The sequence below is a fragment of the Ambystoma mexicanum genome, chromosome 13 (genome assembly GCF_040938575.1).
Source record: "Ambystoma mexicanum isolate Mex_15411 chromosome 13, UKY_AmexF1_1, whole genome shotgun sequence".
Lineage (NCBI taxonomy): Eukaryota > Metazoa > Chordata > Amphibia > Caudata > Ambystomatidae > Ambystoma > Ambystoma mexicanum.
Window position 1 is genome coordinate 561,024,679 of NC_090938.1, and position 16,314 is coordinate 561,040,992.

The window sequence follows — 16,314 nt, forward strand, 5'->3', positions numbered from 1 at the left end:
GGTTTTCCCCTTTGTATGCCATGCCACAGGAGTGACTTGGAAGTACCAAGTGTCATGTGGTGCCCAAAGAAACTAGGATGCCTACGAGTCTGGCTACAGGTGGATGTGTAGCCACAAACTAAAGTTAGAAGGCAATTACCTCCCGTTTACGCCTAAATATTGTAACACTTAGAAAACAGAAGGCTAAATAGTTATGAAGTTATTCCTATAGCTGGGTCCCTAGCAAAAAAGTTAAATGACCCTATCTGTGAATGATCTCGTATCAAATGGTTGTGGGCCCTAGTTGGAGCTGCTGGGCCGACTACAAATGATGTCGAGATCCTGTCCCTATTCTCTCTAAAACACTTTCCTGGTGTCTAATACGTTCACACAGCATGGAGGTCGGTATTTTTTTGTTTAATTTGTCGCCCCCATGGCGTGTGTCTTATCATTAAAACAAAACAAAAACTGATTCTACGGCCAATGGTCAATAGAATTAATTTAAAAACAATATTTCTCCACCATAATATAATGGTGAGAAAATACGTATTGATAACAAATTCAATTTCTTTTTAGCAAGCCCTCTTTTTTCTTTATCTTTATAAGGGAATTGAAGTCTGGGTTATCAACCAGTGCATTTGAACGGTCAACCGGTTTCAGCGGGATTCTCAAGTAGCCGTTTTCTTCAGGACGAATACTATTTTTCAATTCTTGTATTCTCAACAATATCTTCAGCACTGTGAAGTATTAGAGGGTGTCTTCTAGGGTCCAAACTGGATAAGGTGGAGCAATTCCTGATCCTATATGGACAAAGACAAGAGAGACAGGTGGAGCTGTCGTCAGTCTCAAGTACTAATAAAAGCTATTCAGAACAAATTCTGGTGTTGCTGGTAGTTCTGCCTCATAGAGATAATTTTCTCCTTACCTCTATGGCAAAATCCTAAAACGTGCGCTGTATGCCGCAATTGGTCTCTACTGCATCTAAAGTATTGGTCTTTCAATCTTGTGTTGGGAGGATATGTTCTTTCTTCTCTCCTCACTTGTACACCCTGTAGTGGGGATAGGAATGGACATATGTGATGTACTACAACTCTGAGTATTCTTAAGTGTCCACATACAACTGATCAGTGTTTTAACACTTATTGCGATTTAGTACTAGAGTGTTTATGCCTAATGTTTTTTGCTGGTCTAGAAAGCTTTTTGCTCATTTAGAATGTATCTATCCACTAATCAGGAAGTTTTCCTGTATTACGTTTTATCTTTCAATCACATAGAAAGCTGAATGGCCGTGCACTCATATTCGATAGTGCTAGATGTCTCCCATTCAGTCAAAACTCAATTGTTTTAAGTCTATGTGGGCTAGAGCTCTGCGTCCCAATCAGGGCGCAATCGATATATGGAACGTGTCTCAATGATGCAAAATGCCAAACGTAAGCGAGTACAGTAGAACGCCATTACTGGCGCTTACCTCGATATCCTGGTTCTGGCCGCGCTGATCGTGCAATCCGGTACACAACGGATGCGTACTATGAGGAACAAGAAAGGAATACTAATATACCCAATCTAGGGTCTACAAGGGGCAGGCAACAAAGAAACAGACCGAGACCTGGCAACTGGAATTTTTCCAGTGGTAGCTGTGATGAGGACTCGGGCAGAACTGGCGGTAATGTCAGTTTCAATAATCAACAAAATAGAGGTGGAAATGCTCTGGGTTTTCAGGCCCCAAGAGGATGTGGCAGAGCCAGAGGATGGTGGCCGAGCCAGAGGATGGTGGCCAAACCAATCACCCAGAGTTACCAGGAACAGAGGGAAAGGGTGGTACCAACAGAACACCATCCCACAATACAATCCCTAATACCTGAGAAAGAATCTCTGGTGGTTAACTTATCCACTTTCACCCCTTCAAGCACACAACTCAGTATACTACAAAAGGGCCTTTCTTTTGTTCCTACATCCCTCCACGATCCATTCCAGACAAGAATTGAGATCACCCAATTGATGAGAAAGATTCGGCTTAAACAATTCTTCGCTAAAAACGCTCATAGCGGACTAACAGATGTGACGGGACTACACAACAAATCAACATATTACCCTCCACCACACAGTATAAGTGTGGAGTCACAGACTTTTGAAAAGTTGATTCTTAAAAAACTCGACGAGATTGAGGCAGAAGACAATTCGGGAATATTCCATAATTTGAGCAAAATGGAAAACCTAGCCTTGAAGGAACTAAAAACGAACACAGACATAATCATAAAACCCGCTGACAAAGGGGGAGCCTTTGTCGTCATGAATAGAACACCTATGGTGAACAGGATGGTGAACACCTTAATAGATGACCAGACCACATACAGAAAACTTGGAAGTGACCCAACTGATCGGCTCAAGAATCTGATCAATCCGATTATTGAAGAAGCAGAGGCAGAAGGACATATAAGCACTAAGGAATCAGCTTTTTTGACCCCACAGCATCCTAGGCGTCCCACCTTTTACGCATTACCCAAAATACATCAGGGCGGCTCCCAACACCTGGACGCCCGATTGTATCTGGAATTGGCTCCATCTTAGAACCCCTCTCTCAGTTCACTGACCTCTTCCTGAGAGAAGAGGTTAGTAAAATGCGCTCCTATGTTAAAGATACCACAGCTATCCTGGTATATTTAGATAATCTTGTCCTTGAGAGTGAAGACATCTATACAGTAACCATGGACAGAGTCATTATACTCTAAAATCCGCCAAGGAGAAACCTTGAGGGTCATTGAAAATGTGTTACGAAACAAAACACTGGACATGCCTGTGACATTGATTATGCAATTGGCAGAAATAGCCCTAACAAAGAACGACTTCATGAATGGAGAAAGCTATTACTAACAAATAGCCGGAACAGCCATGGGCGCAACATTCGCACCCACTTTAGCGAATTTATATGTTGCCAATTTTGAAGAAAATGACATATACCCAGAGACTAATCCTTTTACAACCAACATAATGAGCTGGCGTCGATACATTGACAATGTTTTTTTGCTGTTTGATGGAGACAATGCCACTTTGAATAACTTCATGGAGTGGATCAACGGACTAAATCCTTTCCTTAAATTCACCTACGAGGCAAGTAAAACATCAGCCACGTTCCTTGATCCAAAAATTACCAGGAAAGGCCAGACATTTGAGACCACGGTTTTCCAAAAACCAACTGACAGAAACTCCTTATTGGACTATAACGGCTTCCACCAAAGGTCATTGAAAGAGAACTTACCCTTTGGGCAGTTTCTCCGCTTTAGGAGGAACTGCATCACGAGATTAGAGTATGATACACAAGCAACAAGGCTCTCTAACAATCTACTGGAGAGAAATTATCCTTACAGAATTATTAAACAAGCGAAAAAGAGGGCAAGAAATATACCAACAGAGATAACCCTCAACCAACATGGAAGAAGAAAAAGAGATGACAACACTGTTACAGCTGTATTCAGTCACTCGCCCATAATTAATCGCCTGAAGAAAGAAATTCGGAAGGCTTTGCACATACTCAACATCGAAGAACAACACCTACCGGAACCGCAGTTTGCCATAAGAAGGAGGAAGAATCTTAGAGATTCACTGGTGCGCACTTATAAAGAAACACCTCTCTCCACCAGTACAAATACACTCTGGAACCCATCCAGACCCCAGGGCCACACACCATGCGGAGCTTGCACTGTATGTAAATACACACAACGCACTACAGCCATAGATCTAGGCTGGAAGTACCCTTGGGAACAGAGGAGTCTGACCAACTGCAATACGACCAATGTAGTGTACCTTATACAATGCCCCTGTAATAAAAAAAACATTGGCTTGACGACAAGGGCTATAAAGACACGCATAGGGGAGCACCGATCTAACATCAGGACTCAAAAAAGAACGGACCCACTGGTGGAACATTTCATTGAGAAACATCACACTGAAAACGATCTAATGTGGACTATAATAGAGAAAGTGAGAGTACCAAAAAGAGGCGGCAATATTACAGCCCTCTTACTAAAAAGAGAACAACAGTGGATATATAGGACCCGCAGCCACCTGGTAGGCCTTAATGAGGAGATTTGCTGGCAAACTTTGACAGTCTTATAATAGTTGCCCTTTTGGAATAAAACATATACTTCATGAGACATACTCTACTATACGAGCTTCAATTTTGTAATTGATCGGAATGGGTTAACCAACCCTGATGAGGCCAGCACATTCCCAATGTGGTCAATACCACCCATCCCTTTAACCTTTCTTGGCCGGTCCCCCACCTGTGGTTTATAAGGCCACACAGAACACAGTTTACAGTAGAAAAAAGGGCCTTTAAAAACACATGTCACAGACACCACGAATCAGGTCACGAGTTCACATTACGAAACAAGTAGGTGGATTGGATCCAATTAGATCATTTCACAACTGGACCCTTGGGTCGCCCGGGTATTACTAGGAGCTCGCATATGACCAGGCGAGCTTGATGTGGTCGCCAAGTTAACACCCAGGCGAATGTTTAATTACACACGCATTTCTGCACATGATCATTCATTGTAGGAACAGCAGTGGACGATGCGGCCACAGCTGCAACATATAGTTCTGGATTTTAAACTACAATCCCCTGGCAACCTTTAGCCGTAATTGTAGTCCGTTCACGAACACGTGCATCTCGAACTACAATACCCAGGCAACTCTTAGCTATAACTGTAGTTCGTTCATGAACACGTGCACATGACATAGCAATTGCGATCATGTGACACGACAATTGCGATCACGTGCTCGTGACGCAACGATAAAAACAAACACCACACAAGATGGCGCGGTACCGGATTGCACGATCGGAGGCGGCCAGAACCAGGATATCGAGGTAAGCGCCAGCAATGGCGTTCTACTGTACTCACTTACGTTTGGCGTTTTGCATCATTGAAACACGTTTCATGTATCGATTGCGCCCTGATTGGGACGCAGAGCTCTAGCCCACATAGACTTAAAACAATTGAGTTTTGACTGAATGGGAGACATCTAGCACTATTGAATATGAGTGCACGGCCATTCAGCTTTCTATGTGATTGAAAGATAAAACGTAATACAGGAAAACTTCCTGATTAGTGGATGGATACATTCTAGATAAGCAAAAATCTTTCTAGACAAGCAAAAAACATTAGGCATAAACACTCTAGTGCTAAATCGCAATAAGTGTTAAAACACTGATCAGTTGTATGTGGACACTTAAGAATACTCAGAGTTGTAGTATATCACATATGTCCATTCCTATCCCCACTACAGGGTGTACAAGTGAGGAGAGAAGAAAGAACATATCCTCCCAACACAAGATTGAACGACCAATACTTTAGATGCAGTAGAGACCAATTGCGGCATACAGCGCACGTTTTAGGATTTTGCCATAGAGGTAAGGAGAAAATTATCTCTATGAGGCAGAAATACCAGCAACACCAGAATTCGTTCTGAATAGGTTTTATTAGTACTTGAGACTGATGACAGCTCCACCTGTCTCTCTTGTCTTTGTCCATATAGGATCAGGAATTGCTCCACCTTGTCCAGTTGGACCCTAGAAGACACCCTCAAATACTTCACAGTGCTGAAGATATTGTTGAGAATACAAGAATTGAAAAATAGTATTCGTCTTGAAGAAAGCGGGTACTTGAGAATCCTGCTGAAACCGGTTGACCGTTCAAATGCTCTGGTTGATAACCCAGACTTCAATTCCCTTATAAAGAAAAAAGAAGGCTTGCTAAAAGGAAATTGAATTTGTTATCAATACGTATTTTCTCACCATTATATTATGGTGGATAAATATTGTTTTAAAATTAATTGTATTGACCATTGGCCATAGAATCAGTTCTTGTTTTGTTTTAATGATAACACGCACGCCATGGGGGCGACAAATTAAACAAAAAAATACCGACCTGCATGCTATGTGCACGTATTAGACACCAGGAAAGTGTTTTAGAGAGAATAGGGACAGGATCTCGACATCATTTGTAGTCGGCCCAGCAGCTCCAACTAGGGCCCACAACCATTTGATACGAGATCATTCACAGATAGGGTAATTTAACTTTTTTACTTTTTTGCTAGGGACCCAGCTACAGGTGGATGTGGCCAGCATTGCGAGACTTGACATGGACAGGATCTTGGATGAAGTGAAGACAATGATAGACAGATGGCTGTTTAGTGTCCCTGTTGGTGAGGATCGGCCCAATTCAGGTGGTAATTTTACAAAAGCAACAAGCTACTTACCTGTAACTATTGTTCTCCAGCATGGGTCTGGCATGGATTCACATGCTCATAAATATTCCCTGTCAGGCTGGGAATCCTTGGTAAAAGAAAAACAATTTTACATTATAAACTGTATTTCTCCCCTAAACCAATCGCTGCCCTCTGGGTCATACTGCCTCCATCCAATGACAGTCCTCTCCCTATGCCCCTCCCCTGGCAACCATCTTCAGATTTGGTAAGCACATATAGCGGCAGTATGACCAAGAAGAGCCGCAGAGGGGTTTGCATGTGAATCCATGCCAGACCCATGCTCGAGAACCATACAGGTAAGTAACTTGTTCCTTCGCCAGCATGGGGTCTGAATAATGACGACATAGCAGTACAACATTACACAACCATGGGAGGTGCAAGGCTGAACAGAAGCAATCAACTACCTCTGGAACAGACTCACCTCAAGCGAACAGGTTGCGTAGCACTGATGGCCGACTTTGGACTCCTCTCTGGAATCCCTGTCGATGCAGTAGAATCTCATGAAGGTGTGCGTGGACCTTCACATAGCCGCCCAGATGTCCAGCGGGGGCACACCAGACAGGAACACCGTCATCACAGTGATTGCTCTGGTGGAGTGGGCTCTCGGACGGCCAGGCAGTGGTCAGTTCGCCAACCGATGACAGTGCATAATGCAGCCGGAGAGCCACCTTGAGATGGAAGCCTTGGACAAGGCCTTCCCATGGTTCACAGGACCAAAACTCACAAACGGCTGAAAAGTCTTCCAGAAGCCCTTTGTGCGTGTCACGTTGAACTTCAGGGCACGAGCAACATCCAGCGAGTACAAGGCCCTTTCAGCCGGTGACTAAGGTTTTGGGAGAAAAACAGGCAACACCAAAGGCTAGTTGAGGTGGAATTCCGAAAGGAACCTTCGGCATAAAAGAGGGGTGCGTTTGCAGCACCACCCTAGGTTCGTGGAAAGTCAGGTGCAGGACAGGGCCTGGATCCCACCTACCCTCCTGGCACAAGGAAAGGACGTTTTCCACGAGAAGAACTTGAGAGGGGTACGATGCATAGGCTGGAAGGGAGCCCACATGAGCTTCGTCAGCACCTCATTGGGTTCCCATGGCGGGGCAGGAGCCTTTACCGGCGGGAAAGGTAAAAGAAATCCTTTGAGGAACTCCTTCACGAGCCGATGAGACCAAAGTGACGATCTTCCTGGAGACCTGGTGTAGCGGGAGATAGCCGCCAGATGAACCTTGATAGAAGAATGTGCCAGACCGGCCTTGGCCAAGGAGAGCAGGTATGGGACAACCTGCAGTGCTGTGACCGGCACCATCTAGCAAAGCACTTCCACTTGTGACCGTAGCACTTCAAAGTCGAAGACGCCCTGGCCTTGGCGAGGACCTTTCTGCAAATCGCAGGAAACTTGTACCCACCAAACGCTAGGGCTGAAGGAGCCAAGCCTTCGGGTTCTGCACCCCTGGGTCGTGATGCAGCATAGCGCCTCCTTCTCTGGTGAGCAGATCCGTAACTACCAGCAGCTTAACCGGGGGTGACGCGACAGACTGAGAAGGTCCGGATACCAAATCGGTCATGCTGGGGAAATGAGTATCACACTGATAAGCACTGTGAGTGTATTGATGAGTTGTAGGAGGAAACGCACACAGAAACAGGCCTCCCCACGGGAAGGAGAACAAGTCCTCCATGCTTGTTGGTTGGTGGAATCTGCTGGCAAACTTCTGGCATTTGGAGTTTGCTGCTGTTGCAAACAGGTCTATCTGGGACCTGCCCCACTTGACAAAGATGCAGTCCACCTGGTCCTGCTGAAGTTTCCACTCGTGGCAGGAGCACAACTCCCTGGTGAGGGAGTCTGTGTTGGTGTGCTCGACTCCCGCTAGGTGAAGAGGAACGAGAAACATCTCTTGACCGACGGCCCATCGCCGCCAGTCCTGTGCTTCCTTGGAGAACACTGGGGATCGAGTGACCCCGTTTCCTGATGTAGAACATTGCGGTGGTGTTGTCCGTGAAGATCCTCACCACCTTACCCTTCAGAGACGGAAGGAACGACTTGAGGGCACAGAACACTGCTCGCAACTCCAGGATGTCAATATGGAGGTTCTTCTCCACTGGTAGTCACAGGCTTCTGGCGTGTAATGTCCAGTGTGTGCTCCCCAGCCCTCCAGAGAAGCGTTTGTGGTGACCGTCTCCTGGTATGGAGGGGTTTGAAACCCTGTGCCCGGGGCAATGTTCGAACGGACACCCCACCACTTTATTACCTAACGGAACTCCTCATTGAGTGGGATCTTGTCCGCAAAGCTTACGGGGACCTGTATCCATCGAGCATCCAGGAACTCCTGAAGAGGTCTCATCTGCGACTTGCAGAGCCAGATGAGGTAGATGCAGGATGACATCATGCCGAGCATCAACTTGACGGTTTGCACCATGGCAGTCTTCATCAACAACAGTCGCTGCACCTTCCCCTGAATGGCTGCTATCCTCTCCTCCAAGGGCGACGCCAAGCATGACACCGTATTGAGTCTGGCTCCGAGGAACACTGTGTTCTGCAATGGTGTCAAGCAGGACTTTGGATAGTTGATGGAGAATCCCAGAACTGTCAACAGCTGGAGGGTCACCTCAGTGTGTCTGATGGCCAACTCTCGTGAGTGGACCCGGATGAGCCAGTCTCTAGGTACAGGTATACATGTATCCCCCACAGACGCAGATGGTCGCAACCATTGCCAGCCATTTCGTGAACAGTCTGGGGCCTCACTTCAAGGCGAAGGGTAGGGCCTTGAACTGAAAGTGCTGTCCCTGCACTACGAAGCATAGAAACTTTCAGTGTTTCCTGTGAATGAGGAAGTTGTGAATGGGGACGTGGAAGTAGACGTCCTCCAGGTCCAGAGACGTCAAGAAATCCCCTTTTTCCAGTTGGCCGAGCACATGCTGCAATGTGACCATCCTGCATTTTTGACACTGGAGGTACTTGTTCAGACGTCGTAGGTCCAGGATGTACCTCCAGCCTCCCGTCTTTTTTTCTGACCAAAAAGTATTTGGAATAGACACAGGCACCCCGGAGTTGGAGAGCTAGCTCTATCGCCCCTTTTCGCAGCATGGCCTGTACCTCCTCCAAGAGCCGAATGATGTGCTGCTGCTCCTGATGGGCGACCGGGGGGGATCCGCAGACACTTGCATTGAAACTCTACTATGTCCTTGGGCGAGAGCGTCCAGCAGCCATCTGTCGGTGGTAGTCTTTCCCCACTCGCTGACGAACCTAGTCAGCCGGCCTACCCACGAGGTGCACAGATGGGGGCCCAGACGTCCTGGCCGGTTCAGCCCTTCTTCGGCACTGGTGTTTTGCCTTTGCGTGGCGGAACGGTCCTCAACGTAGGCCTGGGACTGGCCTCTCTAGACTTCCTGAGTCGTAGATCTGGAAGGCTGGCAGTACGATGAGGAGACACCTTTGTACAACTATTCGACTTTCCTCTGGAGGAGCGAAAAGAAGAGCAGTGCTGATGCAGTGTGCCCAGGGAACAGGGAGTCTCCATATCCGCTTTGATGGTCTGTAGGGACTCGTCGACAACCTTCCCAAAAAGGTTATCCCCATTGAAAGGCATGTCCAGTACCTTCCATCTATACCTCCTGGTGGAAATTCGTGGCCTTCATCCAGCCCAGGCGACGAAGCAGACAGTTACCCATCTGTCGGAACCCTGTGTCAGCAATGTCCAGAGTCACTCTGATGGCGTGATCCAAAGCCAGCTCCCCCTTCTGGAAGAGAGGGATTGCCTCCATCCTCTTGTCGTCGGGAAGGAACTCCAAAATCGGACCCAGCGTGCGCCACAGCTCCCTGTCGTACCTGGCTAGGATCGCCAGTGCGTTGGCTTCCTTGATGGTGGACGGTGTGGTGTAAATCACTGTCGTCCTCATGGCGTTCAACTTCTTCCCCTCGCTGTCCGGAGGGACTGAAGATGACAAGGACAGGTTAGACGACCATTTCCTCGCGGCCGCCAAAACCAACCACTGAATCCGGCGATGGTTGTGACCTCCGGCAATTGGGTGCGGATTCGGTACTTCTTCTCCAGCCTATCCCACTTGGCTGGAGGCGTGCAAGGGTTCTTCACTGCAGTGGTAAAACTGCAGAATCGCTGTCAGGCCGATTTGCTGTGTCTCAACTGTTAAATGTATTTTACGCACTTGCTCTGCTTGTTCAGACTATTATCGTCTCCGAATTTCAAGGGCTCTGAGCGACTGTTTTTCCCCTTGTTCCCACTCTCCTTGAGTGCTTTGAAACACTTTCATGTGCATAGGTGCTATATAAATAAACAATACAATACAAGAGGGCCAGACACCTCCTCCCACACGTCATCCAGAAGGGGCACCGCCAAGATGGTCTTCCTCTTGGCCTCATGCCTCTAGTACAAGGACACCTCCTGGAGGCTCTCTTTATCATGGAATTAAATGACCCCACCTCATCTAGTGGTGACGCCCTAGGCTGCAGAGACACACTGCCAGCTGGGACGATATTGTCGCCTGTCGCCGCCGAGGCCCTATCCTTCCCAGTGTCCTGGTCCGCTCGGGGAGATGGGGCCCAACGCAGATGTGGAGGCTGAAATGGGGTCGTTGGATGGCGCCTCCTTCTCTTTGCTGGTGGCTGATCAGGAGCCTGGGGCACCATTTGGGACCGGGCTTTGTGGCATCCTCTTCTGAATCTCAGACATCAAGGTGTGGAGGATTAACAGAATGTCCATAGACACATCCCTCGGCTGAGCTGGCATTCTCGGAACACTAGGCCTGCACCGTCATCACTGTTGTCCTCCTCTTCCACGCCCTCATGGACCGTGTGTAAGGACTCCAGGTTCTCGTAGTCCGTGGATGAAACTTGCATGGCCTGGGACTCATCCGGGGCCTCCTTGCCCCAGTCTTTTTTCCACCCTGAAGGGTCGGAACCAGATTCGGAGATGGCCTCACCTTCTCCGGCCTGCCAGCAGACTTCTCCAAAGTCACTGTGGTGGTTTTGCACCTTGGGGGTAGGGTCACCTTCTGTGCAGCGGTGGCTACCTTCACAGGGTCAGGCCCCTTCACAGTGGGTATACTCACTATTTCCACTTAAGAAGACACTACTTACCGCTTGAGGTACATATTTGTTCCTTTATTGGCCCACTCATTGCCGTCCAGATAGCTACACTCTTGATGGATTTTACTGCTTATCGATGTACTGGATAAGCCACTGATAGAGTTCTCGGGACTACCACTCACCCCATCACACGTCCTGATGAAGGCCTGCACACAAAGCGTCATCTTACAGCTCTTTTCTAGGCCGAAACACTGTTGTGTCGATGATTATACCACCTGAACAGTGCACAGCTCAAGCATTGCTGTTTTCTTTTGAAATGTCCATGAAACTGTGTTTATGTTCATTCTGTAACTGCACAATTGAAACAATTGACTAAGTTTGGCAGTTTGTTGTTGTTGCATTCAAATCCAGCTCTTGTTTACTGGATTATACGTACTTGTATTGTATTTTAAATACCACTGCGTGCTCTATCCCCACCATTTTTTTTCTAAATGTTATTAAATACATTCAGTTCAGAAATTCATTACTAGTGACTGTCCTATGTGTTAATATGTAGGATTGGTGGGACCTCTTAGGGAAAGGACTGACATTGGATGGGGGCAGTATGACCCAGAGGACAGTGATTGGTTTAGAGGAGAAATACAGTTTATAATTGAAAGTGAAACTTTTTCTTTTACTGAGGATTTCCAGCCCGACGACAGCGAATATTCATGAGCACGTGAATCCATGTCAGACCCCATGCTGGAAGTTAACTACGTCTTGCCCATGCTGTATCTACGCAACAATCTTCAATTTGTAAGAGATGGACAGCCAAAAAGGATCAGCCTTAAGAACTACAGATGCATTCTTGACAAACTTCAAGCAATATCAGTTTGCATCCACAGCCCAGGAAAACTATTAAATTGAGAATTTGAGAGCAAGACTGGGGTTGAATGAAGAGGGTCTGCTACCACTTGCTGTCCTGATGCCTGCCTCCAAGGAGCCAAACCAGGCCTGGCACCCTCAGAGACAGACACCATGCATTCAAGGGAAGTCCCAGCAGCCCCAGATGGGGGCCCTTTGGACTCAGTCCTGGCGCGGTTGGCGTCAAGCTCATAGGGGACATCAGTCCTGGCGCCATCGGCGCCAGGCTCATACAGAAGTAGGTTGGGAGTAGTGCTTGGTGTAAACTTACCTGTGCAGACCATGCTGCAACTTCCAAGACTGGAAGGAACTAATTTTCTAGGGACTACTTGATCGCTAGGGTGTGACCGGTGGAGGAATACATATTTCTGGGGGAAGAATACATACCTGGAACTACTTGAAAGGCTATTTAAGCCACACCCAAGCAGCAGACCACGCTTCGCGTTGTTCTGCACTTAGCAGCTGGACGCTCACCGTGCCTGCTCCTGCCTTGGTCCTCCATCACGCCTGCCAGCATCCTGGAAACACCTAAAGAAGAAAAGGGAAGAGAACAGGTGAAAACAAGAACCTTACCTGATACATCTGCACTCCGGATTCTGCACGCCGACGATCCTGCAAAGAAGGCAAACATTTTTAAACGCGCATCGCGTCGCGCGCAGCACGCTGCATTTCACTCACCTGCACGTGGCGTTTTTGAGTCCTGCGACGTCCATCCGGAGCTTCCACCGCCATCCAGCACCTATTGGAAGGAAGGAGAAAGAGAGGTGAGAAGGGAAACACGAATCTAAGTAGAACTTACCTGTGGGTCACTTCCCTCTCCGCCTTCGGGTTTGTGCCATACCTTTGGCATCTCAGCACCCCGGCCCCTAAGGGGAAAAGAAACAGACATTGTATTAGTGAGAGCATGTCAGAACATTAGCAATACGCTCACTCAAGACTTACCCATTTGCAAGAGAGACAGCAGCTCTTTTCGGGTCGGCGCCTTACCTCTGGCATTGCCGTACCCCGGCCCCTATGGGGAAAAAGACATTGGACATTAAAGGAGATACTTAAAACTGCAAAGGAATCTCTCATCGGAATTCTTACCAGAATTTGGCTTCATCCAAATCGCCTGCAGCCCGGAATCTTCTCCAGCACCTGAGAAAGAAAAGAACAGATTAGTGAATATAAACTCAAACTTGCCATAAACATTTGCGGTACGACGGGAATGGACAAACTAGTTTAAACTCATCAACCCAGTGAAGTAACTATAATCACAACGCGCCCCTGCATCAGAAGCAGGATGGAGAGCTTGTCATTTTGGTCCCTAAGGTGAGTCTTCGCAGGGAATCCCAAAAGGGTTTCACGGAGGGAGAGGAGGGAAGTGGGAGGTCGGAACATCACCCGCAGACTATTAACCCTTCCTTTTCACACACAGTGGGATATTCCTCCGAGCCATAAAAGCCAGGTTGGGGAATCCAGTCAAGTCCATCTTCCGGGTCTTACGCATCTCTGCAGAAGAGGTCACAGCAGTCCCAGCCACGCCCGCGCCTCCGTGGGAGCCAGGTGAGCGTTACACTTGCGGAATGGATGACCACTGTCCATTGTGCAACATGAGAAGCACTTGTTGACTGGCTCCCTTAGATCTTCTTGGGTGAAGAGGCAAACAACCTCACTTGTTTTAGGCCGCCTCGCTTTGGTGTAACGCAGAGGTCATGTTGATGGGGAAAATGCTGGTCTGGCCGAACTGGTTTCTGATCTGAGTGAGGCTCATCGTAGACCTCTATTGATTGTGTCGGTCAATGGATAACCTTTGCTGCGTTAAGACAGTACAGTCTGGAAGTCTGCACTCAGGGAATATCACAAGCTTCATAGAGTCTTGATCTCTCCAACCTAGAATGATAGAGTTGATGGATCAACGCATATAGCTTTGGAGTACTTACTGCGCTTAGAGAAGATGGAGAGGAAGGAGGTGGAAGGAGTCCTAGTTGAGAGACCCTGGAAGCAAGGTGACTTTTGATGAACAGCTCCCTTGCAGTGGCAAGGCCGGGGTGCCCACCTCCCCTTTGGTGCCCAGTGCAGGTCCAGTGCTCCCCCTGCCTCCTGCTGGTGCCCTATTAACCCCTGGCTAACCATGCCCTGGCACCAAAAGCTGCATCTGCTACTGTTCCCTTGGTGATCAACTATGAAAGATGTTGCACTGGATACCGGCATTGCCAAGCCAAACTGTTGCATAGTACTGATCGGGAGCCAGACTGTTTCAGAGGGGACTACTGGATGCAGGCATTTGCTGGGCTTGTAGATATGCTGGCGGAATGCCATTTCATATGTTGTGGTACTGGTGGAGGTTTTAGCTATTCCTAGGACAGACATCTTAAGGGTCCTAGGCTAGCCAGTCACAGCCACATGGGATGTGTTTTCATGGGGTGGAGGGGTGCCGTTATGTCTCGGGGGAGAGAGTGTGGTTCAGGAGGGTGACCATGTTGGACGGGAAACAGATCTTGTATGTCTGGAAATCGCTCAACCACCCCTTCATCGAGGAATGGAGGTTTGATGCACACAACAAGTGTGTAATGGAGAGAGCAGCCTTTAGGTACAGAGGGAAATAAGCCGGTTCAGGGGAATCTGGTCCTGCCTTGGGAATTACATTGCAGGACTTGAACTGATCACATTTCGCAGTGCACCCGAACCCACTTGTTTCAATTAATTGTGTTATTCATTCTGTGTCAATGCCTAACATCATAAACCGGTTATTCTGCTTTGCTGCATGTATCGTTAAAAATTCAAAATAAATCTTTTAATGCAAAAGAAACTAATCTTACCTTAGCTGGCAGGTAAAGAAAACAAACTTTCAAGAATGTGTTTTGCAGGTGTTGGTGGGGACATGGACGCAGATGGTTTCCTGTACAATTTCTAAATTTAATTTTACTTCAGCATGTTGGAGGACATGGGTTTAAGTGCCACAATACAAAGTTAAGTAAGGCCATTATACATTGAAAACCAGAGTAGGCTTTATTCCCAAAGTGCAACCTTATAAAATGCAAACTTCCTCCAAGATTTAAAATATCCATTTGGAAAACAGAAAACATATGGTGATTTTGGCTGCATATAAGAATCCATGTTTGCTCTTCACCTCAGTTACAATGCAGGATCCTACCCCACCCCACCCTCAAGTTTACCTTAATGGCCACATCTTCACCACCCAGGGCCACCATCACTTTGATAGGGGGGAGCGAGGGGCTGGAGCTGTGGCTCTCCACTGTCGCTCGCATGGCATTCTGCAGAGAGAATAAAATAGAAGAGTGAGGGGAGCCTGACACAGAAGCGGGAGGGGGAGACGACAAAGGAGGAATTCCACACCACTATGGAGGGGAAACTTACACAGGGCATGCATTTATGCAGGGAAGGCAGAGAAGGAGCTCAGCCACTTCTGGGACATACACTTATTGATGGCACAGTGGTAGACATTTGTGGAAATGATATGTGCAACATGCAGCAGAGAGTCCAGTCCGGTTCTGCTGCTGCAACACTTCAGAGGTCTATGAGGTCAGGCACGTACCTTGAAGAGCTCGAAGAGTATGTGGTAGAGATGGGACGGGACATACACAATGTGGATCGGGTGCCTGGAATCATTGGCTACGGAGAAAAAGGTAACAGAAAGCAGGTGAGTGGCCATGCAGACACTAACGTATACACTTTCTTCAGTATAGATAGAAAGGGGGACACAAGTAATACCACACACAAATGGAGGAATTCTGAAAAAAACGCGAGTGGTCATGCAGAACACATCCAATCTGGTTCTCCTTGCCATCCCCTTACAGTCCTGTTGTGGGCAACCCTGCTCCAGCCCGTTAGGAATTTCTTGACTCTACGTTTATGTTCTGGAATATCATTCAACAACTCGGTGGCAAGGTTTCTTGACATAGTGCTTCAGCCTCTAAAGGATATGGGTGTCAGAACAGTTCAGACAACACTCTCGAGAGGGGAGCCGGGTGTTGACAAGGAACAGAGTAACAATCAACATACGGTAAGTGATGGCCCACAAAATAAATCAGCAAAGAACAAGTTACTTTCTTACCTGGTAACGTTCTTTCGATGGGATGTTCCGACAGCGTATTCCACATCTATGACAGGTAATTACCACAGCTGTGCTG

At 47.4% G+C, this 16,314-nt stretch overlaps 1 protein-coding gene across 2 annotated transcripts in view; it reads right to left on the bottom strand.

Annotated features, from left to right (window-relative positions):
* PDK2 (pyruvate dehydrogenase kinase 2) overlaps positions 1-16,314 on the bottom strand; it is a 202,660-nt gene that overhangs the window by 16,934 nt on the left and 169,412 nt on the right. For both annotated transcript variants that reach the window (XM_069634361.1, XM_069634362.1), the window contains 2 exons: positions 15,720-15,796; positions 15,340-15,438 (listed from right to left, as the gene is read on the bottom strand). In XM_069634361.1, coding sequence (XP_069490462.1) covers positions 15,340-15,438; positions 15,720-15,796 — 176 coding nt within the window. The remainder of the gene's footprint in view (positions 1-15,339; positions 15,439-15,719; positions 15,797-16,314) is intronic.